Raw genomic sequence first — 22,917 nt, forward strand, 5'->3', positions numbered from 1 at the left:
TGCGCCTCATTATCCTACTTTCCAAGATGTGAAGCTATCAGCCTCGTGTCCAAAGGCGGGGCCACCAATTTGCCAAGACAAGCTGAAAACGCTTTCAGTTTGGTAATCAGCCTCAATTTCTCAAGGTAGCAAAATTAGGAGCCTTGTGTCGTTTATTGTGGGTGAAAAAAAAGTATGCTATGTGATGTCTGCAGAAATGAGGACTGGTACAGAAGATGGTTATGGTTACATGTGCTTTGGCAGGGTACGTGCATGTTTACTCTACATGCTTAACTTATGAAACAATTCCGCCTCAAGAGCGCTGGGGAGGCGTTTGGACTTAAAGCAAATGCCGTACGAATAAATTGGAACCATGAATTCGCAGATTCATGCTAACGTGAATAAGCTAAAATTACTGGGTATATGTAAGTATGTACATGAAAGTTCGAAATCATATCGAAATCTAGCGTTAGGTTCATTTCGTGGAGCTGATACTATTCAAACTCCCCTTCTCCTTCCCTCCACACCCTCGAGGCTTCAGATACAGCTTGGCAAGACTGTAGCTTTACATTCCTAGATTGCCCAACAAGGTGCTTCGGCACTGCAGAGGACCTCATAGGCTCGAATTCATCCCCAGAAGAATCCGAATCTGGCGGAAGTGACGTTCTCAGTTTCTTTGGAGCTGGTTTCGACACCATGATATCGAGATCTTCTTCGTCGGATGAAAAAATACATAGTTTTGGAGATTTATTCTGTGATTTTTTGTTAGATTTGTCATCTTGCTCTGATACTTTGATATCTGGGGCGCCTCGATGATGCGGAGTTTGGTCGTCGGGAGAATTAGAACCTCCTGGACCGCTATTATGGTTCCATAACGGTTTCCAGTGGCCTTCCGGCGGGTTGGTCTTTCCAGGTAGGTCAAGTGAGGACCGCTTCGGGGCATTTTGGCCTGTAGGGTTAGTATTTGGGAAGCCTGGCCTCTCAGGCACCCTTGCAGAGTTAGTTTTCAGAGGAGGCACGCTCAATTTAGTTTCATTCCGTGGCTTCTTATCAACTACCCCTGACCCCACAGGCTCGGATGACCCACTACCTTTAGGAAATGTGTCTAATATTGAGAGTGTTGAGACTGGACGAGATAGGGATACCATTTTGCTTGCTCGACCTGACGGACCACATAACAACTTCCGCCGACTCCTACTAGTGGCAGAAGGTAGGGTCAACCGTCCTGATTCCTGTACCTCTTCAGGGACAAGATCCGGACTTGGAACGGGCGAAGGAGGCACTATTGGTGAAGAATCCTTTTTCTTTGGGGTCTTTTGGGCTAAAATGGGGGGCACATTTGGTCTACTCCTGAATGATGGAGAAGAAAGCAGTTCCTGCGAGTAGTTTGTGATCGTTGATGGCGGGATCCTAGGAGAAGATCCCAAGGGATTAGTTACTTGGCTCACCGGCACTACAGTGCGAGCCAGCGGAGGGGGTAAAGGCAGTTCCTCCTGCATGTCGTCTGGTCGATGTTCTGTGCCATTTTGTGCAGTACTCTGCGGCCTTGGAGGTTTGAACGGAGGTGGCGCATTTGGAAGTATCCGGCCAGATGGCTTCGGCCTCTGAGCGAAATCGCTGCTTTCGAGATCCAATTCTAACATTTCTATGTCATCGTCGGCGTCCAGTATATTTGTTGCCAAGCCAAGGTCGGGTGACACTTGGGTGACGCTTTTTGGCCTCCCACGATTTTTGATAACAGCACCACTACTATTTTTCGTTATCTTTGTTTGGACAGGAGAAATATCACTACCTTCCACCCTTGATACTTTAAACGGTTTGTAACTGATCTTTTGGACTATCGGCGCGCCCTGTGAAGTTCTCTTTTGAGGAACAACGACATTGGATTCAACCTCCCTTGGAGAGGGTCTTGCTACTGGAGATGGATACACAGGACGGCCATGGCCTGTAGACGGCCTTGATTGTATAGTTCGGAGTAGAGTGGGCGTAGGCGACTGTTCTGAAGAGGCAGGGGTCCCAACTGTTCTGATTGGTGTTGTGGTTGATCCTCGCTCCTTCCTTCTATCCACGGTTTTTTCGAACAGTGGTCTTAAATCCTGGGTCTGCCGTCCTTTGATATCTTCAATAGTGACAAGATGTGAATCAAATATCAGTTCATCTCCGACATCTATCGGCTCCGGTTCCGGCAAGAATTTATCGCACTATAGAGTCGACGGTTCATTAGCTGTGAGCCTGGCCAAACTTCGGGATGTAGTATTTAACCGTACCACTTTATTCATAAGATGGTCATAGACCATCAATCGTTTATTAAACGTATGGTATCGTAGATATCCATCATGCCATTTCTTGAGTTTTTTGTACTTGTCGGCCGTCCAAAGAACAATGTACTCGTCAATAGGAGCTGAGTGAGATGTGGGGGGGATTGATGCGAAGCTCATCATGCTATCAGCCAGGTTCCTGGAGGAATGATGATGTCGAATTCGACGAGGGGTGGGAGTGGTTCATGATGTGGTGATGTTTCTGAGTCAGGTCAAAAGATGTTGACAAGGCGCGTCCGGTCTCAACTAGCAACCACTCTACGCGGTCTGTTTTGGGAAACTAGCTTGGCAGGCCACAACGCACTTTTTACAACAAAGTGGATGTGTTGCCAAATCGGACGTCGAAGGACCACTCGGTCGCGGAGGCCATCTTATTATAGTATACATGGACTCCCTCCATACCCAGCCTTGTCTGGTCTCGCTGGTACCAGACAAAACGAAGTACACTTTGAGTTCAAAAAGCAGAATCCCGGGATTAGAATTCACGACACAGATCCTGCATAATATTGCACTGCCACACTTTAAGTAGCATACTCTAGTTCCCCTTACAACAACGCCATTTCCCCTCACACAATGTTAGTACTTTCGTACTGTGCCGCTTCGCTGCAGCGCAGGCACAATTACAATAGGATCAACGTAATCAACCCACCTAAAGTAACTTCCAGGTCTGGATACGAGACAAGCCAAGTAACACAACATCCCTTTTTCTTGCATCTCAACTGAGGGGTGGGCGCTAAATAAACATCTTTCCCGCAGGTTGACGCAAGCGGGTGACCGTGGCCTGGTGAAGAGTCATAAAAGCATAAAGGGAAGCTGTGTTCCGCCTAGGTGAATGGGATTATTGCATGTATGCGAGTTTTGAACTCGAACGCTTTATCTAAATTTATCTATCCTTTTACCGTATAAATGAAACCTAGATATGTCCGATCCACTCTCTCTTGCCGCTTCAATTGCTGGATTAATAGCACTTTCAACCGGGCTCCTCAAGCTTGCCAACAACGTCCGCGAAACTCTAAAAGATGAGCCTGCAGAGTTGGTCCTAAACATCTCCAAGGAAATAGAGCTTCTTTGCGGTGCTTTATCCCATTTACAAGTTTGGATCAATGAGCGGGGAAATTTCCATTACCATGGTCAAAACGGAGGGACTCGGAAAGGGATGGATCTTATGCCAGTGATACACGGCTGTTACTGCGTGGTTCAGAAGATACAGGACCAACTTCTAACCCTGCAAACGGCTGCTAAACGTACAGGAATCCTAAAATTATTCATAGCTTTTACTCACAAGGACAAAGTGAAGCAGCTGGAGAATCTAAGAAATGATCTGGAGAAGTCAAAGTCGACACTCATCTTATCTCTAACAGTAAGAAACTAGTAGGTTAAATGCCAATACACGCATACTTTATATATGTACGATTAGCTGTGGTCTAACACCGCAATTTTACAAAGTAATGCCAGCGGACTTCCTGGGAGGACTTCTAGAAGACTTTCGAACACTTCGGATACACCCCAAGCGATTGTCGGCATAGACGACGAAATTGATAGAACCGAAGAATACCATGGTTTAAACTCCTTCAACAAATGGTTACAGTCATTTGCACGTCCGAAAGATTCAAAAGAATTAGAAGTATACCAGGCAAAGAAGAAGAGACAGCGTACTTTGGAGTCTATAGGTTATGCCAGCCCGGCCGAATCTCCTGTCGCTGCTGGCGGTCCAAGACTGAGCTATTCTGAGGATTCCTCCTCAACCTCAAAACAGGTCCATATTTGTGTTGCAGACTTGAAGCTGGATGGTGACGATCAAGCGACGGAAAGCATCGTTATAGATAGGTATGCACCTGTTTCCAAGCTTATTGAAATCCTACATTCCAAAGGTTAGTTGTCATCCAAAGTTGTCATTCTTGGCATGCAGTCGGCAGCTGGAATGCAAGACAATCTACCTCTGCAATGAGCTCAAACGCTGAACCTAACCCTTTGATTCAAGGATATAAAAGCTTGTGTGGGTTTCAAGCGGAAGACGGGGTCGTCAAGTACGGAGAAATTACTCCTATCCGTCGCCCAATCTTCTTGAGAGTGACATCAGGACCGCCTTCTTACAACAAGAGGGGAGGGTTTCTTATCAATCGAAATCAAAAGCTCATCGATTACTTCAATGAACTGATCCAAGATGAAGAATCACGAGAATTCTTGAAAATATCTCCGTCAAAAATCAATGTTGAATACAAACTCCACCAAGGCCTTAAATTGTCACCAAGTCAACATTATGGAGCTGGAATCGGAAGCTTCATTCAATTCCAACGGACGCTTCGCCTTCCCGACGACGGGGCTATATATAAGGGAGTGACGGATTTCGGTTCACTCTCTTTATTTAACACATCGGATTTTAAAGGACGGATTCCAGAATCTATAGCTGCGAAGGGTGGATATTTGGTTCCGTTATTTCAAAGAGAAGCGATAGCACTAGCCTTTAACAGTACTGGCACACCGCGGCCAGGACTTGGACTTGCACCAGATGAATATCTTGCTATGAAGGTTCTCGTGGGCTCTATTAACCTTGTTAGTGGACTGCCAGAGGCTAAACACGCTATCACTAATAAGGACTACATAATCACACCAAAGCAACGTCGGCTGAATGGATTCCAAGTGTCAGAATGCACTGCCCGCCAGTTGATAGCAATGCCCCCTGCGAGAGGGTATAGTCTCGAACAACAATCTACAGGAGAGGAATTTATCAAGGGACTGCAGCTTATGGTTGCCGCTCCACTACAGGAGACGCCCCAATTTCGGATATTTCGAACTTTTAAAGATATTTTAGATAGCGACATAGACGTTGACATTCTGAAGACCCCGGCAGATATTTGTACGGACAGGGAGCAGATTTTACTATATATACAAGACCCGGAACCAGTAAAAGAGAGTGCCGGAGCTAGAGAAAGTGCCAGAGTTAATGTAAGATCAAAATTGAAAGAATCCCCCGTTTACGATTACCCAAGCAGCACCTATGAACGCTACAAAGGGTTCCTAAACGGCAGGGAAAGGAACGGGTCCTTGAGCCACGAAGAAACGCACGATGATCAGAAATTTGTCCCGAACTCTCCTCAAAAATTACGAGACCATCGCGAAACAATCGTCGAAGATTTATTCTGGCATCATTCGAGTAGCTTGGACTGTCAACACCCGCAATCAACGATTCTTAAACCTCTCTTGGAAATTATATTTCTTTTTCAAGTAACTACCTGCACTGGTCATGAACTTTTCAGAAAGACTTGCACCACAACTCTCGAGGAAAAAGGATTCCATCAGTTCCTTGATATAGCCGACTTTATGGCCATTATTTTCGAAATGGGTATCGAGAATTTGAAAAGACGTGGATTTGAACCTAAGACTCGAGATCTCACTGTGGAGATCAATGGCTCTGATGCCACAGGTATTCTGAAGGCATACAACCCCTACAGATACGTACCAATCACTGATGCCAAATCGATTGCTCGCGGTGGTACGATCAACTTCATTTTTTCGGCTCCGATTATTAACCCCGCTGGATACCGCTTCCCATCCGGTAGTTTCGGGCGCGAGACTAGGAATACTTCAGTTGGATCTCTCGAAACTTCCAGACGTCGACGGTTGGATTTTATGGAAAACCTCGGATATATTTCTCAACCATTGTCGGTCAAAGGAACAAGACCAGTCAAATGCAAAGAACAACTCAGCGCAGCGCCAAACCCCGCTTCTTGTACCACTTCCTTGGATTCGCCAGCCGAGACGCCATCCCGAATTCATTCTCCAGAACCAGAACCAGAAATATCTGAGCTCTGCTTTGGGATACAGGGCCTTGTTTATCAACGAATTATGAATCCTACTCATACTACTGTTTGGGATTGGAAGAATAGTAAGCTGGTGAATATTCAAATCCTTAATGCAACATTCTTTCAATATGTGACAGGAATCACTCCAATATGCCGGATCTCGTTGAGGCTGTCCGACCAAGCGCTAGCGAATTTAGTGAAGCGGGCTGCCTTTCCAAGGGACATTAATGATGCGCAGGTCATTCCGTTTAACCTGAAAACCGTAAGCATGATCGACTTTAATACCCCGACCGAAGTTAGCCTTTACTTAAGCCCGTATAACGTTAATGGCAGTTGTGCCTGCTGCGAAGTTAACTTTTCCGATACGATGTAGGTTGCCCACGTATATTTGAGCTCTCAAGAGAATTCAAGTCCTCATGATCAGACAATGCATTAATGACCCAGCCAGTCAGTACTAATAGGATATATTAATTAATAGACTCCAGCCTTGCAATCATATTTTCTGTGCAGATTGCATCCAGATAGAGATGACAGACATCTGTAACACAATTACTTGCGACGCTTGTGGAATTCAAGCATGTAAAACTATACCGCTGGCTAGCACAATGGAACTCCCGAAGCAGATGGCGCGGTTACAAGCTATACCTCCGGAGGAAACCCGTTTAGAAAGGACACCAACTGCTGAAAATAAGGATTCCGAACCTTACACGACCGATCACTTAGCAGCTACCGAATTGCAGAGAATCCAAAGAAAATATACCGAGCTTATTCTACCTAAAATGAAAGGTCACCTCCACGATACCTTTGTCAAACATATCTCTTTTCTATCTTACTCATCAGATCTATTCGCTTCGGAAATTCGAGAGCTTCGGAAACTACCACTAGGAGCCAGAGTCATACTAGTAGAAGATATGCTACGGAATTCGAACGACTGGATACCTAAGAGCGATGAATTGAGAGGCAATGATGATTATGATTGGGCTGAAAATGAAGATATTCAAAAAAAGAAATCGAGATTGGTACACATCGCTCAATCATTTATATCTCTTGTCCCGAATGTCGACGAAATGCATGGAGATGGTGACCTCACACGCATTAAATCTATATTCCAGCCAAAAAGCGAATTATACCCAGGAAATTTATTCTGCGGTATCTTTGACGTTGTCTTTAAGTGGGCAACATCAGGTTCGTATTCGATAGGAGAATTAGGGGTATCAATCCCAAAAATCATTCAGCTTTTAATGTATTGGAAAAGGTGGGAGTCCATCCGCCTCGTCCGGGAGGATTTGGAAAAGCTTCCGAAAGATCGATATCCGAAGGAGATAGCCGTGGGCCCCAGGGCATTGGAAAAAATATTCTCAACACCCGATAGAAGCCTCAAAATTTGTCGCACTTTAGACCTCGGCTTTTCACCCGAGAATAACTGGCTGGGTTCCCAGTTTCCCCCAGAAATTCCGCTGTATGCTTATCAGCCTCGATACAGGGCACCTTGGTAGGTTTAAATGTGGACGGCCAATGAAATGATAAAGGTTGTTTAGCCAGGCCACGGGTTCTAGAAGCTTTAACAATGTCAAGGCATTCGGAGGGGGGGTAGTCGATCTTAGTCTCGTATTGCAGACGCAGTCCACACTTTAAGTCGATCTTACTAGTAGCTATATATGCGATACAACTATAGCTACAGTGTACTTGATAATACAGCATTCCACGTCGACCTATTACCAAGTCTCAGCTTCAACGATACCTAAGCCTGAACAGCTATTTAGATTTTTTTTAAAACTTCGCCGTATCTCATTAATATTAATTACGGAGTTGGTAGTCAGAAGCAGTGCATATTTAGAGCTTCGACTGGCAAGAAATTGGCTTATATATTTATATACAGCACTTATTAAACGTCCCCAATACATTAATAGGCCGGCCTGGGATCCTGATTGTAATTATATAGCTAAGCTCAGCCAAATCAGTTGACATGAACCTTCCCAAAACAGCCAATTCCCAGTGCAACTATTCCGAATCTAGTAATAAACCACAACTCATAAAATACCACAACTCTCACCAACGACCTCCCTAAACTGTCCACCATCCCAAACCACCATCCAAACCAAAAGAGGCATTTATCCCACGTCACATCTCCCTCCCTAAAGAGCCAGGTCCGAAATAGCAAAAGACTGTAACCACGGATCACAAGATGGTCCAGGGATACACAAACTCAACATTAGAGAAAAACGTTACAAAGGATATGGTGTGATAGCGCAGAAGAAAAGTCCCCGCTTAAGCTTTCCCCAATGCTCACGGTTCCATGGCGCCATGGTGTGAAGATCCCTTTAGATACCTACCTAGTGAGCCAGGCTAGCTACTTAAGTCGGCTTGAATGATAACGTAAGATTGTCGCCTACCCCGGATTCACAACCCAGCTTGGTTGGTTTTTAAGCGGGGCCGGGGGGCAATGATAGCGTTGCATAAACGACCGTCGAGATTCTGTTGGGAAGCCTTGTCGGGACTGGGAAGTTGTGAAAGCTTGTTCAGAAGTCTCTACGGGTTCTATATGGAACTCCATACGGACGGTTTTCTATCTCTCGGAAACCCTGAAGGTATAGCTACGATCACGAAGGAGGGGGATGTATAAATACTTGTGTCCTCGTCGATAAAAGATCCAGAATATACCAATCAAACCACTACAAAACTACAAAAGTTCCTATATCTATCAAGTCTTTCTCAATCAGGAGACATTCTTAGTCTATCTATCTACTTAGCATATATCTATTCCTCACAAGTTATATAAAAGAAACCGCAAAAATGCCAGCCCCCGCAACTGCCGTATCCCCCCCACCGTCGACCCAAACCTTCCACCTAACCCTCACCAAGGCTCTCGAGGGAAATCTCCCACCTTTCCTTCCTCTCGAAATCCAATTCGCCTACGACTGGAACTTTGCCCAGAACACCGGTCACGCAACCGTTCTCTCCATCGGCTCCAACAACACCGTAAACCAAGACATGTTCCCCATGGGCATCTCAAAGCGCCTTGCATTCATGGCACGAGATAAATTCGATGTTACTATCGATGGTCCCGATGGGAATAAGGAAGAAATCTTTGCGTATAGAGTTATCTTGAATATGGATAAGGAGACGACGGATACTAAGACCGCGGCGGTTATGCTTGGAGAGGAAGGGGATGTTATTATTGCTACGGAAAATTGGGGGGCTACTGAAGTTTTGTAGGTAAACATATCGCGGTTCTGGAGGAAGGCATAGATAGCTATAGGAGGAAGAGACACCGATTGAAGTGAATTTAGTGTATATGTTATAAAGGAGTTGCCTCTGCAATTGTAAATAAATAAATATAAACATCCTTGTTATTATACACTCGTATACTAGTGGATTAAAACTTTCGCAAGGACTTCTGTCAAACATAGTACGCTCGCACCGGCATATAAGTTTGTGAACAACATTGTAATGTTGATACATATTGTTCGCTCTCATAGACATATATTACATATAGGACGCCTAGATTATGATCGGAAATCTAAACTTTTATACTTGGTAGTTTTATCTTCTTTAAGCTTAAGTGGGGAACCAGATCCGAGTGTTATTACTCGGTCAGATTTGTTAATATCCTGTAAGGCTAAAGAATTTCCAAATTAAGCTAGAACGATACCAGTTCCTTCCCAACAGTCCCGAAAAGCACCTAAACAGCTTCTGCCCTGTACACTCTTAAGAAATATAATTTACACTCCAACTGCAACCTGACCCACGGACTCATAAATATCTTTTGTGTCGGGAAAGTACTTGAGTCTAATATCCTCCATGGCTCTCAAATATAACCTTGAAAGACATCTAAATCGCCGAACGTGTAGGTCAGCGACATCGGGCGGTCGTGGAATACCTGAATTCGGAGACCGAGGGATAGCATCCGAATATGGTGTATATAAAAAGTGCGGGTCGTGTGCAATGGGCTATAAAAGATAATCAATACTCTTCCATTCGAAAACAAGAAGCTATTGAGGGACGCGTTAGGGGACATACACTATTCCTACCCTCCACATTGTACAACCTCAACATCATATCCACACCTCGTACTAAAAATCTCGCATACCCCATCAAACCGTCAAACCTCGCCGCCAGACCTTCAATCAAATTGATACACGCTGTGCAGACGTGATAAACCTCTGGCAGATTAATCGTGCTCCTGTCCCTCAACGCCACGCAGAATAGATAGCTCATGCCAGTAGCAAAGGCCTTATACCCTGCTGTCCACGCTAACGGATATCTATGCACACCAAAGCTTAATCCTACCATTTGCGCAGCTCGGTAGATCAAATCGCTAGTGTATAGTTGTTGAATTTCAGGGGTGATGACGGGGAATTCAGTGTTAAATTGAGGGATTAGTAAAAGCCCTTGGTAGTACACAAGGTCGATGTATTTGTACATGGAATTAATCCAATCGTCACTTCTAGGGACGGTGGAAATGTACTCGTTTACTCCGTTTTTGGTGGTATTACACCACTCACTAAATTGCGCACCCCAATGCTCAAACCCGGCTTCGGGATTCCGGCGCGCTCGGTAAAGTAATCTGTAGTAACTGATTAACGGACCAGAGAGATAGCCAGTATCGTCCGAGGGACCTGGGGTGCGCATTCCGGGGACCGGGACGGTGATTAGATCGTCATTAGCGATTGTAAAAGGGCGGCCCATAGATGCCCCGGCCATGCTATCGTTTAGGGTATTAGTATAGTTGTAAAACTGAATTTTTAGGGAAAGAGTGCATACCGGTCAAGAGAGTAGAGGGTCCAAAACGCCCATGCCCGAGCTGTCCCTTCGATGCCGTTGCCCAGAGAGGAGGAAATGAGATGCCAGCCCATCGACAAACAATGTGAAGAAACTACATCGAGAATGTGCCAGCTGGATCCTGCAGCAGGATCATAAAGGGAATAGACAGCAATGAGAATCAAGGCTTGTGTCATCGCGATAGAACTCAGGCTGTCAAAGAGCCCGGGCGTTCTCAAGGCTGCATAGTATAGCATCTGAGGAAAGAGTTGAACGGAGCGAAACTGGGAGGCAGTGGTCATCCCGAGGACCACGACGAGGTAAATGACTAGCTCTTCGGCAGGGGCTATCTGACCGGGCCGATAGTCGGGCCTCATCATGATGGCGAATTTCGTACGGACTTCCTCTCCAACGAGGAGCGGGTAATGGGCATGTATGAAGTGGATGTAGTTATTAACTGCAGCATTCAGACTTTGCAAATCCATACTCTTGAGAAGGTCTAAAGCATTAACGTGATTGAGAGCGGCGGATAGACTACTAAATAGTAAGTTTGGTGATTCAGCACGAAGAGGATCGCAACCGGAGAGTTTGATTGCTTCGAATAGGGTAGATTCAAATGACAAAGGGTCATGCGTAGGGACTCCCAGATTAGAGATTGTCATTGAAGCATGGGGTACTTCTGCTTGGGGAGGGTTCGGATAAAGGGGAACCCATGACCCTGGAGCAGATTCTATGCTAACAGCAGAGTGGTCGACCATCAGGTGAGCAGCAGCCATACTAGATTCTTGTTGAAGCAAGGTTTGGTATTGAGACTCGAGATCTTGGACCTGGCTTTGAAGTTGTTCGACGTAGCTTTGTTCATTCGTATCTTAGTATATATTTCGTCAACAACGGATGAGAGAAAGTAACATACTCTCGGGGTAATGTTCTAGTAGAGGCACGGAGAGGTCGATCGCGTTCAGCGGTCATGCAAGGCACACCTGCTTGAAGACATGCATTGCAAGATGGCAAGTTACTATCGCACTGATAGATAAGGGGTGTCAGTTTGATATCAGATATTGGTATGTTAGTAGATAGAACGAACTCTTGTTTTCCGTTGACGGCATCGATCACAGGCGAGGAGCATTCTCGTCCTTGGAAGGTGCGTAGAGGAAGACGGCCCTGCAAATCCCATCTCTTCTGAAGGGTCTAGTGGATCCTCTGAAGGGCCAGCCTGTGAGGCCGAAGGGAGGTTAGGGTCCTGCGATTGTTCCATTGTTGCGTATACCGTGGAGCATTCCTGGCCATCTATCAACCTTTAAAAATCCAAGTGAAAACCGCCGCGAGATTTGATTATTTATGGTTGAAGATATCAAACCGTAATGGTGGCGAACTAGGGATGGTATGTTTCAAAATTGACAAAACTTCGACCGAGGCAAGCCCACAACAGGCTATGTAAAAGAAGGATTCAAATATCGAATAGCCCTATAGAAAGCTGAAACTATGCCGAACGGATGGCGGAAACTAAGAGAGGGTTCAAGTCCAGAATGAATTGGTTGGAAAAGAGTCGGTGATACCCGGTAGAAGGATGTTCTAGATAGATAACAGTGGCCAGTCCAATGGCAATGGCAATGGCAATTTTAATCCCGGTAATGGATTAACAGCCACTAGTATAATCCCTTTCGTCGAGCACAAAAATTTATGGAAAGAAAGGCGACAGCGACTTGACCAGACTACATTGTATTGTAAAAAATGGTTAGCATGGAATGATACTTGTACCGTAGCTAGCACTCGTCATGGCCTGGACTATCCCAACTATCAAATCAATTTCGGTCCGGGTGGCCACAGGCGCCATCAGGTATGTACATGTACATATACATGCGTCCGTGCATGTATTTGGCAAGTTTAACCCGAGTCTTTCAGCAAACAAGTCGGTCGGTCAGTCGGTCGGAGCAAAATATTGACCAACCAGAGCAAGAATAAATCTAGCTATTCGCTGGAATTCCAATATCCGATATCCAGCCAACGGCAGGAACGATATCTCTCATAAGTGATCAAATCCGGGGTGTATGATATCATACATGCATCTGCAGCCATGGAATTTAGTGTGTCATACCTTCCTTGCAAACGCGATAGCCAAGGAACCCTAAGCTGCAAGTCCAGGTGTGGGTTAGCCCGCTGTCCAATAGGGTTCAAAGTATCCGGACCTTACCTCGAAGCGAAGCTCGATTGAATGCGAGAGTGGAGTTTGATCTTGGTTTGGTAGTTGAGACGATATGAAGACCACGGTCTGATATCATCCGGGGTGAAGTTGTAGCTTGCATGTAGATGATAAAGTTACGTTAGCTCGGGTTAATTGACTGAGCTGAGACAGAATCGATAGTTTTCAGAGGGTCTGTTTCATGACGTCATAGCGAAGGCCTGGCTGCGACTCGGCTGGCCAGCACTGTTGGACTCGGTATAATTATAGTAGCTAATGGACATCGAATCGATCACGATGCTGATATTTCACCACCTGATGTTTCCAATTGTTTCGATCTTGCTCTTACGGATATATTCAATTCGAGATATACAGATTATATCTAATCATTCATTCGCCTTGGAAATTCTCATTGTCAGTCTTAGTTAATTTTAATTCGGTTGCGGCTAACTAGGTACTGGTCGTAAGTGACTACCGCCTAAGCTCTTTCACGCGGCCGCCCTCAACACAAATTTACAAGTTCATACAAACTTCCCTCGGAACGTGTCGATCGAGGGGACATCAACTCCTCATCGGCCCTACTTTTTTCGACATATACTGCCATCGGTCGGCGGTCTTCGCTCTTATTAGACCTATAGCGTTTTTAAAATCACCGGAATACCATCGGGAATGGCTGTTCGGGATCCTGGGACGGGGGATGTACATGTAGAGCACGTTGACGCTCATATAGCAGCAGCAGTAGCTCCTCTGGGCAAACCTCTCCCCATGCTAGATATCAACGCCGATGGCCTTCGAACGACCACCACTGATACCACCACGACCACGACCACCAATACCATCTACACCGGCTATCTAGATACTCCTCCTGCCACTCCCGATCCAACCCTTTTATCGCCGACATCATCTAAGCAATCTAAGCAGAAGACTACTCTTCTTCTGCCATTACAGCCAGGCACAATGGCTACAGTCAACCCAACCACCATGGCTTGCGCTCGGTGCAAGCAAAAAAAGATCAAGGTTAGCCCCTAGCTCTATGATATTTAGATAAATACTGTATAGGTACTATTTAATATATGATTGGAAGATGTGGCTAATGATATTCTAGTGCGATGGGAACCAACCGTCCTGTTCGGCCTGTACAAGAGCCAAAGTGGCCTGTGCCGTACCTGATATTATTTCGCAAGCAGGCCTTGCTAGAGGGTACGTATCATCGATCATCGATCTCTATCTATCCCTCTCTCTATATATATATACTATATATATATGTATATGTATATGTATATGTATATACAGCCCCTTAATCCGATTACACTCAGCTAACAGTCGATTGTAGGCACGTTGAGAAGCTTGAGAATCGGATTTCTGAGTTACAATCCTTAATCGACACCAAGACCCGTGAACTCAAGGAAATCAATAATCGCCAAGGCTCCTTCTCATCATACTATACAAATAGTCCTATTTCATCTAACCCATTCACACCTGGCAAGAGATCGTCTGCCACCTCCATTCCACGCTCAGCTCTATCGCAAACCCCGACTTCGCTCCACCAGGAAGACCATTCACATGGGCACCTATCACTCGCTCGTCTTTTAGTCCAAACTCTGCATCTTAAAGATCACAGGCCTTGTATTTCAAAGCTCTCACATCTCGTTGCTAATGAAAGATCCACAGCATTCGAATCTATCAATGCCGCCGAACGACTTCCCTTAGAGCATAATGGGAAAATTCTACTCAATTCCTATCTAGACAACGAACAGAGATGCTTCCCGTTCCTGTCTCGCCGTAAAATCATCCGTCTATACAACGAAATATACTCTGGCTCTAGCGAATTCAACCAAAAAAATATCCAAGACTACTTTTGCCTCTACATGATTTTCGCCATAGCCTGTCTTTCACATCCGCCCGGAATCGAGGACCCTCAAACTAATGCACTCCGTTTCTATAAAGCCGCGCTCATTTGCAGGGAACAGCTCCCACGAGGTTCTACTTTATCAATCGTACAAAGCATCCTGCTACTCTGCCTTTTTTCCATGCATGCCAAGGTTTCGCAAGACGCCTGGCGGTTGAGCCGTCGCGCCCTCCATATATCTATCGAAGGAGAATTCCACCTTAGCCGACGAAGTAAAAGCCAAAACCTTGAAAATGAGACAACTGTCACCCGGGTACAGAGGCGTGCTTTCTGGAGTGCCTATTGCTTGAACCGAATCACTAGCAATCTGATTTACGATCGTCCACCATCAATACCAGAAGCAAGTATTGATGTAGAGGTAAGGGCCCCCGTACTAAGTCTTTCGGATTTCTCCGCGCTAATTGCTCTCAGATGCCACTAGACTTTGAACTCGATGTCAGTAATATAGGAGCACTGGCAGTATCTTTACTCCCTTGCCTTACAAGCCTGTATGGCATATCCACTTCAGCATTCACTTCGTTTAACAGCCTCGATCCTCCGTCCGATGACATGGCCGTTCAGCTCAGAACCCGCATGGAACAAATAACCGCATGTAGCACCCGTCTCTTCGAGCTACTTCAAACAGCGTTCCCGGATAAGATTCAAGGTGGCTCATTGCAGGATGTTGACTTGGTATCCCCCTATGTTACCATCTCATTTAACTCCCATGCGATGCTTATGCATCAGTGGGCAATCGCTGCAATCGCTGCCAAGTATGACGGCGTACCTCAGCAAATAAAAAACAAAGCAATAAAACACTGCATTGAAACAATCAGGTTTATTGGACAAGAATCCCCAATTCTTGGCCCAAGGGAACAAGAGTCGGCCACACTGAAGTTTGGTCACCTAAGGATTGCATTTATCATCATGCTGCGAAGTTTGGTAATTATGTTGTCCACATTACTAGCGAATGAATATAATTTTCTCGCAGTCATGTTGGAGGACAACGATGATTTAGAACCTGAGGATATTGACCAGGCTATCTGGATCGGGATTCGATTCTTGAAGGATGTAGGGCCTAGGCAAGGCCAAGGCTGTGCATTTTTGCCAGCGTTGGTCCTTGCATTACGATACGCAGTATATGAAAGGGGTTTTGGAAAGCCACCTAAAATTCCATTTTCGAGGCCAGAAGAGCAATACCGGATGATAGAAAAAAGAATAGAGGAGAACTACCCGAGGCTATTTCAACTTGCAAGTTCGATGAACGTTTCGTCCATGCCGATTAGTATGGGGCTAAGACGGTTGGAAGAAGAAATCGAGGCAAATACTCCACCTATGGACGTATTCAAAGAGTTTGGTGATTCGGCAGGAGAGTTGGAGGAGCTAGCTAGAGTGGTTAGATGGAGGTTGAAGGTTCAATTCGAAGTTGGGGATGCGAGGGATAGTCTAAGAGCATTTGAGGAGAGAATGGGGGCTGATAGGGTTATGGAAACAGGGGACATGGGGTTTAGCGGCCTAGCGGGGTTCAATGCGCACCAAGAGCTTGGAGGAGATTCTATGCATCACTATGGGCCAAACTTCATCCAAGATTTTCCAAATCCTGGTCGCGGTGGCGTCGGAGCTGGATTGAAGATGGATGTGGATTTTTCGGGTTTCGAGACTGATATTATTACCTTTGAGTAGTGACGTTGGTCTGAACAAGCATATCGGCGATTACTTGTTACCTTGGGTTTGTAACTAATTTTCAACTCTCCATTGTGGCCCTTTCCCAAGGGAAACATGGATAAAATAATGGGCGTATATCGGAGTTTGGTTCTTTGCGGGAAACATGTACACTAGTCGCTTCTGGGTCGGAAAAAAAAAAACCGAGGGTGCATATGCAGTTTAGGAGATTTGGATAGAACAGCGAACGAGAATACCAGAGATACGTGTGCTACCAGTGATATATGATAAGACTATAATTGAATCTATCTGCAAGATGAAAGGGGGACGGGGTAGACCTCATAGGGCTGTACATGGACTTCAGCCGCAAACGTGCCAATCTAACATTCCTCTCTTCGCGCATGTAACCGAGACCTTTTTAGTAAAAGTCGCAGCCCAGACCTGTGAAGTTTTTGGCGCCTTTTCGATTAAAATTATAAGCCAAGTCTTTTGCGGGGTTGGTTTGTTGGAATATTTGTTGGGTTACACTAAATGACTGGGCTGCACGAATTATGGCGATGCTTGGCATGCAGGCAAAGACATCACGGCGGCATGGCATATGCATGTCCAAGCTATATTGGTGCTGTTTAGCGATGTTAGATAAAGTTTTGTTGACATTCAAGCCCTGGAACTTTCTCGAGATCGAGATCCTTATTTCAGCTGGCTTTTGTGAGATCTTTGTTGGTGGCTGAGATATATAAGGGCCCCCGAGCCCTCGGCCAAAAACCCAGAAACCAGCGTCGACTACACTCTTTACCGTTTTGTACCTAAATCACAAAAATGAAGTTCACCACCATCCTCAGCGCCCTCGCAATCCTCACCCCAGCTCTCTCCGGCATCACCATCGAGCGATTACCGGATGGCGTTGGCCTGAAAGCAATCAGTGTTCCCGATGATGTAAGCAGGATCAAAAAACGTATGGGCGGTTGCAACCGCGACAATTGTCTCCGCGCTATGACCGCGAGGATCTCCACCGCGTCTCAATTCTGTCCTTCTTTTACTACCGATACTGTGACGGCAACTACCGGGTTAGGGCCTTGGCAAACGCAGTGCGGTTCGAATCCTACGAGAGTTAGTAGTGCTTGTAGTTGTCTTGTGCCGGTATGTATTTCAACTATTCTAATAGTCTTTTATTTTTCATTTTCTGTCTTTGTTTCTTCGTTGATGTTACCTAAAAGAAATTTGTGGATTTTACTAACGTAAGTTGATCGTGATGTTCTAGCCACCCCCAGAACCGACTTGTGGCAAACCAGGGGCCCATTGTACTTCATCGACATTCATTAAGGACTGCTGTGAATCGGCGGTGGGTTGTGATTGTAGAAGCTGTTACTTCCCGAATGGGGATGTTAATGATGGGTATTGTGCTTGATCGAGCAATGCCGTAGAAAAATGGCTACCTGATTTCGATAGGATGGTGTGCACGTGGGAGATATAATAATTATAATCTTATCTTTTTATCTCTCTATGGTAGTAAAGTTTACTAGCTAATACTTATATATGCTACTCTTTAGTCTAACTGTTAATGAATCAATCGTTTATGTAAGAGTACTCCTGCAGTGGTCTGAACTCCTAGGTCCTAAAGCATCACTATGATACGGGGCGTCAGCGGAATAGATTTATCGATTTCGTGTTGGAAGCGTGGTATTATGCTGCCCGGCTCCGTCTACCTAATACAAGCCCTGTGCCGCATTTCTCGTACACGTACGACGCTAGTATTCTCCTCCTTTATTTGGAGAGTATCTGACATAAATGACCCTGCGCTCCCGCGTCACATACAGAGATTTTCAATATAAAAGACACTTGAATCTTCCTTTTTCTTGTTGTGGGGCTCTTTCACATACATCCATCTCAGTAGCGAGCACATTCTATTCTCTAGTTGGCAAGCTAAGCTATAGCTAGGGTCAATAACTTGACAATGGCGACTCTAAACCTCCCTGAGAAACTCCACCTCCTCGCGCGCAAAGAGGTCTCCGAACACCTTCGGGCTGCCCTTACTAAATTCTCTCACTTAGACGTAACGTCTCATATTCTAACCACCGTTCAATCCGGTACTTATCCGGCTTCAATTTTCAATATCTGGCTTTGTGTGTCGCCAAACCCTCTCACCATTCTCTCCGGCCTTTCTCAGACGTTTTCTTCATCAATCCGTAAAATCTCCATAAAAACACTGTGGAGACATCTCCGTTCCAATAAGCTTAAAAAATGGAGAAATATGTGGGAAGGCGTCGGTGGCACTCCAGGACTTCTTAAAATCTTTTCAGAAGCTTCGGCTGCGGAAGTAAAGCTTCTGTGTGGGTGTGTTTCGTGGAGTACTAGAATTTCTGATCCGCCTCAGAAAAGGGAGGCATGCACCGAGTTCTTTAAATGTCTTTTCTCTCCAAGGTTTGAAGATGCGGAGTGGAAGAATCCCGATGATAGGAAGTTGGACGGGTTTTATGAACTTATTGGGGGGGCTTGTACGACGGAATTTATCGAACAACAGGCCAAAACGGATGATACTGGTTATGACTGGAAAGAGATCAGAGATAAACTGGCTTGGAAGGTCTACAAAGGGTATTTTGAGTATGCGAGGTTACAAGCTGATTTAGAGGATTTCCCAAGAGCAGACGAATGGCTTAGTCTATTCGTTGAGCTATATCCCAGTTTCAAAACGACAGCGGAAGAGGCGCCTCTAGCAGTAACATTCTCTTCAGACCTATTGGAACGGACCAAAAAGGATAAATGGCAGTCCGATATTCGCAAAACAAAACCGATAAGATACTCTAAAAACTCCAAATCCTTCGTGGAGGGAATAATATACCCTCTAACCCGACGAGCTTATAAGACGAGACCTTCGTTGGAAATGATAAAACAAATACTTGAGCTGTCGCTCACTCACTTTGAAGAAAATAAAACGGGGCCCGCGACACTAAAACGAGAAACTCATGATTTATTGGATTTGACACTTTTTGCGTGGACTACCGCACCGGAAACATTTGAAGTTCATCTCCGAAAATTCATCAAGCTTTATCGTCTGGACGCGGGCGCGGGTGCATATGGCTATAGCCCATTAATACTCAGGGTTCCGATGTCATTCCGCTACCGACTCCTTCAGATATGCATGATAGAAACGAAGGGTTTGGATATAAACCTCAAATCCGATCTTAAAAATTCCGGTATCTTGATTAGTCAACGGGCACTAGAACTCTTTCCGGCAGAGGTAGTGTTCGACCTCTATAGCCGCCTCAAAGAAGTCACCGGCAACATGAACTTTTTGAGTACGCTCAGTCCTAGTCCCATCCTTGGGCTTAAGCAAGTGGATAATCAACTTGCCGACCCAGATATTTGGCAAATATCTCTCTTGCACAAAACGGCCAGACAGGCGGAAGCCGATGAGTTAGCACTAAAATGCTTCAATGCTAGAAAAGCGAAAGCCATGGCTGGCTCGACGCCGCAGATTCGATCTCAGAGGGCGAAGGAGGCGGTTTATTATACAGTTGCTAGTGGATCGCCCGCCGTGCATATGAAAAGCATCGAGTGGATTCTTCAGCGATTCATCAGAGACTTTTCAGTGGTTTCGGCTATCTTTGGGGAGTATAGCAAAGAAGCAAAGGCTTTGGTTGTTGGAATTCCCGGGGACCTTGAGATTTACTATAACCTCGACAGTCTTTCGAAGCGGATTTCGGAAAGCCATGAGCTCTTGGAAGCCATTTTCGAGAATATGTTTGCTGCGGCTAAAGAACCTTCTTTTAATCTTGGGACTTGGAACGCTACTCTAGGACTCGTCCCCCATGTTATCCGACAGCGAATGACGCTCTCGGACAGGGTGCAGAGAGCCTTGGGTATAACAAACGATAATGTTTTTGATATCCTATGGGCTGGTCTGGTAGATTCGGTTGTTAAGGTTGAAAGGAAAGGGTTGCAGCCGGGGTATGAAAAGTTAGGATTGAATACAATTCGTGGGGTCCTCGTTTATGAATCTCAAAACCCTCATCGCCTGAAGTTGAAGGACTCAGATGTGCCGCCGTCGACTTACAAGTTTTTTGATGAGCTCGCGAAGGCGAGGGATGAGATGTGGAGGGAGTTTAGGAAGGAAATTGGTGGAATTACCCTTCCTAAAATATTTCCGAAGGGGCTTCCTATCCAGGCCCTGACTTGGCCGTATACGTTGGCGAGTTCGGAGTTGGAGCTTTCTGCGCCTTATGTATATAAACGGGCGCAGCAGGCGGTATATTTGCAGGAGGGCGCCGAAGATACTATTTCCACTGACGAGGAAACATGGTCTTCAATTGGACTATCTGTGGATGACTTTGGCGCTGCTCTCCGAATTTTGGTACCTCAACATCTCAACTTCGTGGAAAAGAAGGCGCGGTTAAAGAAGGTACTCCAGCACGTAGTTAAAAATGTTAGCGGACGCTTGGATAAGGCCGAGGCAGCGACGTTCTGGAAACAGTACATCTCTACAAAGAGCTGGGATTATGCTTGGGACGGTGATAAGTATACTGCTACAGTTCATCGAATCTTAGACGAGGAGGGCCTAGATCTTTGGCCTGTTGTTCCTGATAGCAGTACAGAGGAATGGAATCCTCGCGAAGGGATTGCGTCTTCGCCACTTCGGGAATTGAAGATGACATATCTCGACCTTTCACTCCACGCCGATAGTATGTTTCGAGCCCCAAAGTCCTGGACAGATGGACCAGCTACCGAATTGGAACGGTTTACGCCTAGATTACCGGCTCAAGATGAGATATGGTCAAGAAACAGGATTAAGCGCGCAAAATACAACCCTGCTATCCGAGAAGGTCAAATACTAGCCGCTATTCTCTATTTGAAAGAATATTTCGGTATCGAAAATTCTACCATACCCGAGTTTCCGGGGCGGTTTACACCTTCAGTTCCGGTCAAGAAATCATTCCAACCAAAAACGGCGATAGTTTTTAACTCAGTAATCGAGGTTTTAACTGCTCATGTTAATTATATACCTCCTGTTCTTCTTCAAGAACTTACTGCCGCTGTGATACAGACTACCGAGGATGTCCCCACAATTGTCAAATTCATTGGGTTACTGACTGGGAGTGATACTCCATCCCTAGCGTCATCATTTGCAATATCTACGGTTCTAAAATACCCGAACTCCAGTTCGTGGCATAGACATCTACTACAGATTCCTTACTTATCAAGTCTCCCGAAGCCAAAGGCTTCAGAATGTCTTATCGAGTTCGGGAGGGGTATAATCTCAATTCTAGAGGAAAATGAGAAAGAAAAAGAAAAGCAAAGATCCGAGGGCAAGGAGGCAGGACAAGGACAACAGTCATACGTGAAAATCACAACAATCAAGCAAATCTCAGCACTCCTTACACACTCCGCCATATCTCCAGCTACAGCAGTCGAGATATTGACTCTACTGTCAGGAAGGTGTACACACCGCGATATCAGACAGTCGATATTAGATTCCTTGATGAAGCTGTTAACTGAATGTACCGATGAAGGCTTGGCGGATAAGGTCTTAACTTCATTAGAGTTTATCATTCCGATCGCTGGGAATCTTAACCCTTCGGCACCAATCATTGAGCCACTTTGGCTAGAAGCAGAGGAGAAGAAGGACGTTGGGATCCTAGGGATTAATATCGAGGGTGTTATGGGCAACATGTTGTTAAGGACTATCTTTATGAAGGCGATTGCATCGGTGACGCATTTTAGGTGGAAGAAGGTGTTTATTGTCAGAATTCTGGTTAAAGTGATTGAAGAGTTGAAATGCCAAACGAAAAGATATCTAGATATCTTCTTAGGATCACATGGATTTGAAAGGGAAGAGATTGAAAACATGGGATTGGTTATTGTTCCGGGCTCATGGTCTGCATGGTATGATGTTTGCGGAGGTGCAGGATCTGAAGGTGGGGTTTTATGTCCCAGAAGTATACTTTGCGAATTCGCGGAGTATGAAGTTTTTAGGGTGTGGTTACCGAAGGGAGCGGTGGAGTTTGGAAAGAAGTTGAAGGAGATGAAGAAGGAAGAGAGAGAAAAGCCTGGGGTAAAGTTTTGGGAAGAACAGTATGGAGTTCATGTACCAACCTCAGGGGGGCTAGGGAAGTTGGGCACTTTGAGGGCGAGGAAGGAGACCTTTGAAAAAATGGGGGTTGAGGAGGAGGGATTGAAGGAAGAGATGAAGAGGTTTTTGGAGGAGGGATTGTATTTCGGGGTTTGATGCTGGCCAGCTGGGTTTCGCTCTAGACATGAAATTGAACACTGAAATATCACAGGCAGATAAATTATCGTGTCAAAACCCCGGATAAAAGGATGGGTAAATAA

At 45.4% G+C, this 22,917-nt stretch overlaps 8 protein-coding genes across 8 annotated transcripts; 6 read left to right on the forward strand and 2 right to left on the reverse strand.

Annotated features, from left to right (window-relative positions):
• Nucleotides 1-473: 473 nt before the first annotated feature.
• AOL_s00078g529 (uncharacterized protein) lies at nucleotides 474-2,417 on the reverse strand (the record flags this gene model as incomplete). Its single annotated transcript, XM_011123792.1, has 2 exons — nucleotides 474-2,180; nucleotides 2,247-2,417. 2 exons carry the CDS (start codon nucleotides 2,415-2,417, stop codon nucleotides 474-476), a joined length of 1,878 nt encoding a protein of 625 aa, XP_011122094.1.
• Nucleotides 2,418-3,216: 799 nt separating this feature from the next.
• AOL_s00078g530 (uncharacterized protein) lies at nucleotides 3,217-6,473 on the forward strand (the record flags this gene model as incomplete). The annotated part of the gene is made up of 3 exons (XM_011123793.1): nucleotides 3,217-3,668; nucleotides 3,744-4,168; nucleotides 4,279-6,473. The coding sequence occupies 3 exons, from the start codon at nucleotides 3,217-3,219 to the stop codon at nucleotides 6,471-6,473; spliced, it is 3,072 nt and encodes a 1,023-aa protein (XP_011122095.1).
• A 232-nt stretch (nucleotides 6,474-6,705) lies between these two features.
• On the forward strand, nucleotides 6,706-7,472 carry AOL_s00078g531 (uncharacterized protein; the record flags this gene model as incomplete). Its single annotated transcript, XM_011123794.1, has 2 exons — nucleotides 6,706-7,285; nucleotides 7,336-7,472. The coding sequence occupies 2 exons, from the start codon at nucleotides 6,706-6,708 to the stop codon at nucleotides 7,470-7,472; spliced, it is 717 nt and encodes a 238-aa protein (XP_011122096.1).
• A 1,421-nt stretch (nucleotides 7,473-8,893) lies between these two features.
• Nucleotides 8,894-9,316, forward strand: AOL_s00078g532 (uncharacterized protein; the record flags this gene model as incomplete). The annotated part of the gene is made up of 1 exon (XM_011123795.1): nucleotides 8,894-9,316. One exon carries the CDS (start codon nucleotides 8,894-8,896, stop codon nucleotides 9,314-9,316), a length of 423 nt encoding a protein of 140 aa, XP_011122097.1.
• A 506-nt stretch (nucleotides 9,317-9,822) lies between these two features.
• On the reverse strand, nucleotides 9,823-12,116 carry AOL_s00078g533 (uncharacterized protein; the record flags this gene model as incomplete). Its single annotated transcript, XM_011123796.1, has 5 exons — nucleotides 9,823-10,050; nucleotides 10,121-10,805; nucleotides 10,865-11,713; nucleotides 11,775-11,884; nucleotides 11,946-12,116. 5 exons carry the CDS (start codon nucleotides 12,114-12,116, stop codon nucleotides 9,823-9,825), a joined length of 2,043 nt encoding a protein of 680 aa, XP_011122098.1.
• A 1,593-nt stretch (nucleotides 12,117-13,709) lies between these two features.
• AOL_s00078g534 (uncharacterized protein) lies at nucleotides 13,710-16,611 on the forward strand (the record flags this gene model as incomplete). Its single annotated transcript, XM_011123797.1, has 4 exons — nucleotides 13,710-14,057; nucleotides 14,146-14,240; nucleotides 14,374-15,307; nucleotides 15,361-16,611. The coding sequence occupies 4 exons, from the start codon at nucleotides 13,710-13,712 to the stop codon at nucleotides 16,609-16,611; spliced, it is 2,628 nt and encodes an 875-aa protein (XP_011122099.1).
• A 798-nt stretch (nucleotides 16,612-17,409) lies between these two features.
• Nucleotides 17,410-17,998, forward strand: AOL_s00078g535 (uncharacterized protein; the record flags this gene model as incomplete). Its single annotated transcript, XM_011123798.1, has 2 exons — nucleotides 17,410-17,730; nucleotides 17,852-17,998. 2 exons carry the CDS (start codon nucleotides 17,410-17,412, stop codon nucleotides 17,996-17,998), a joined length of 468 nt encoding a protein of 155 aa, XP_011122100.1.
• Nucleotides 17,999-18,544: 546 nt separating this feature from the next.
• Nucleotides 18,545-22,813, forward strand: AOL_s00078g536 (uncharacterized protein; the record flags this gene model as incomplete). The annotated part of the gene is made up of 1 exon (XM_011123799.1): nucleotides 18,545-22,813. The coding sequence occupies one exon, from the start codon at nucleotides 18,545-18,547 to the stop codon at nucleotides 22,811-22,813; it is 4,269 nt and encodes a 1,422-aa protein (XP_011122101.1).
• Between the last annotated feature and the right edge of the window lie 104 nt (nucleotides 22,814-22,917).

Source organism: Orbilia oligospora, assembly GCF_000225545.1.
Source record: "Orbilia oligospora ATCC 24927 unplaced genomic scaffold scaffold00078, whole genome shotgun sequence".
Taxonomy (NCBI): Eukaryota; Fungi; Ascomycota; class Orbiliomycetes; order Orbiliales; family Orbiliaceae; genus Orbilia; species Orbilia oligospora.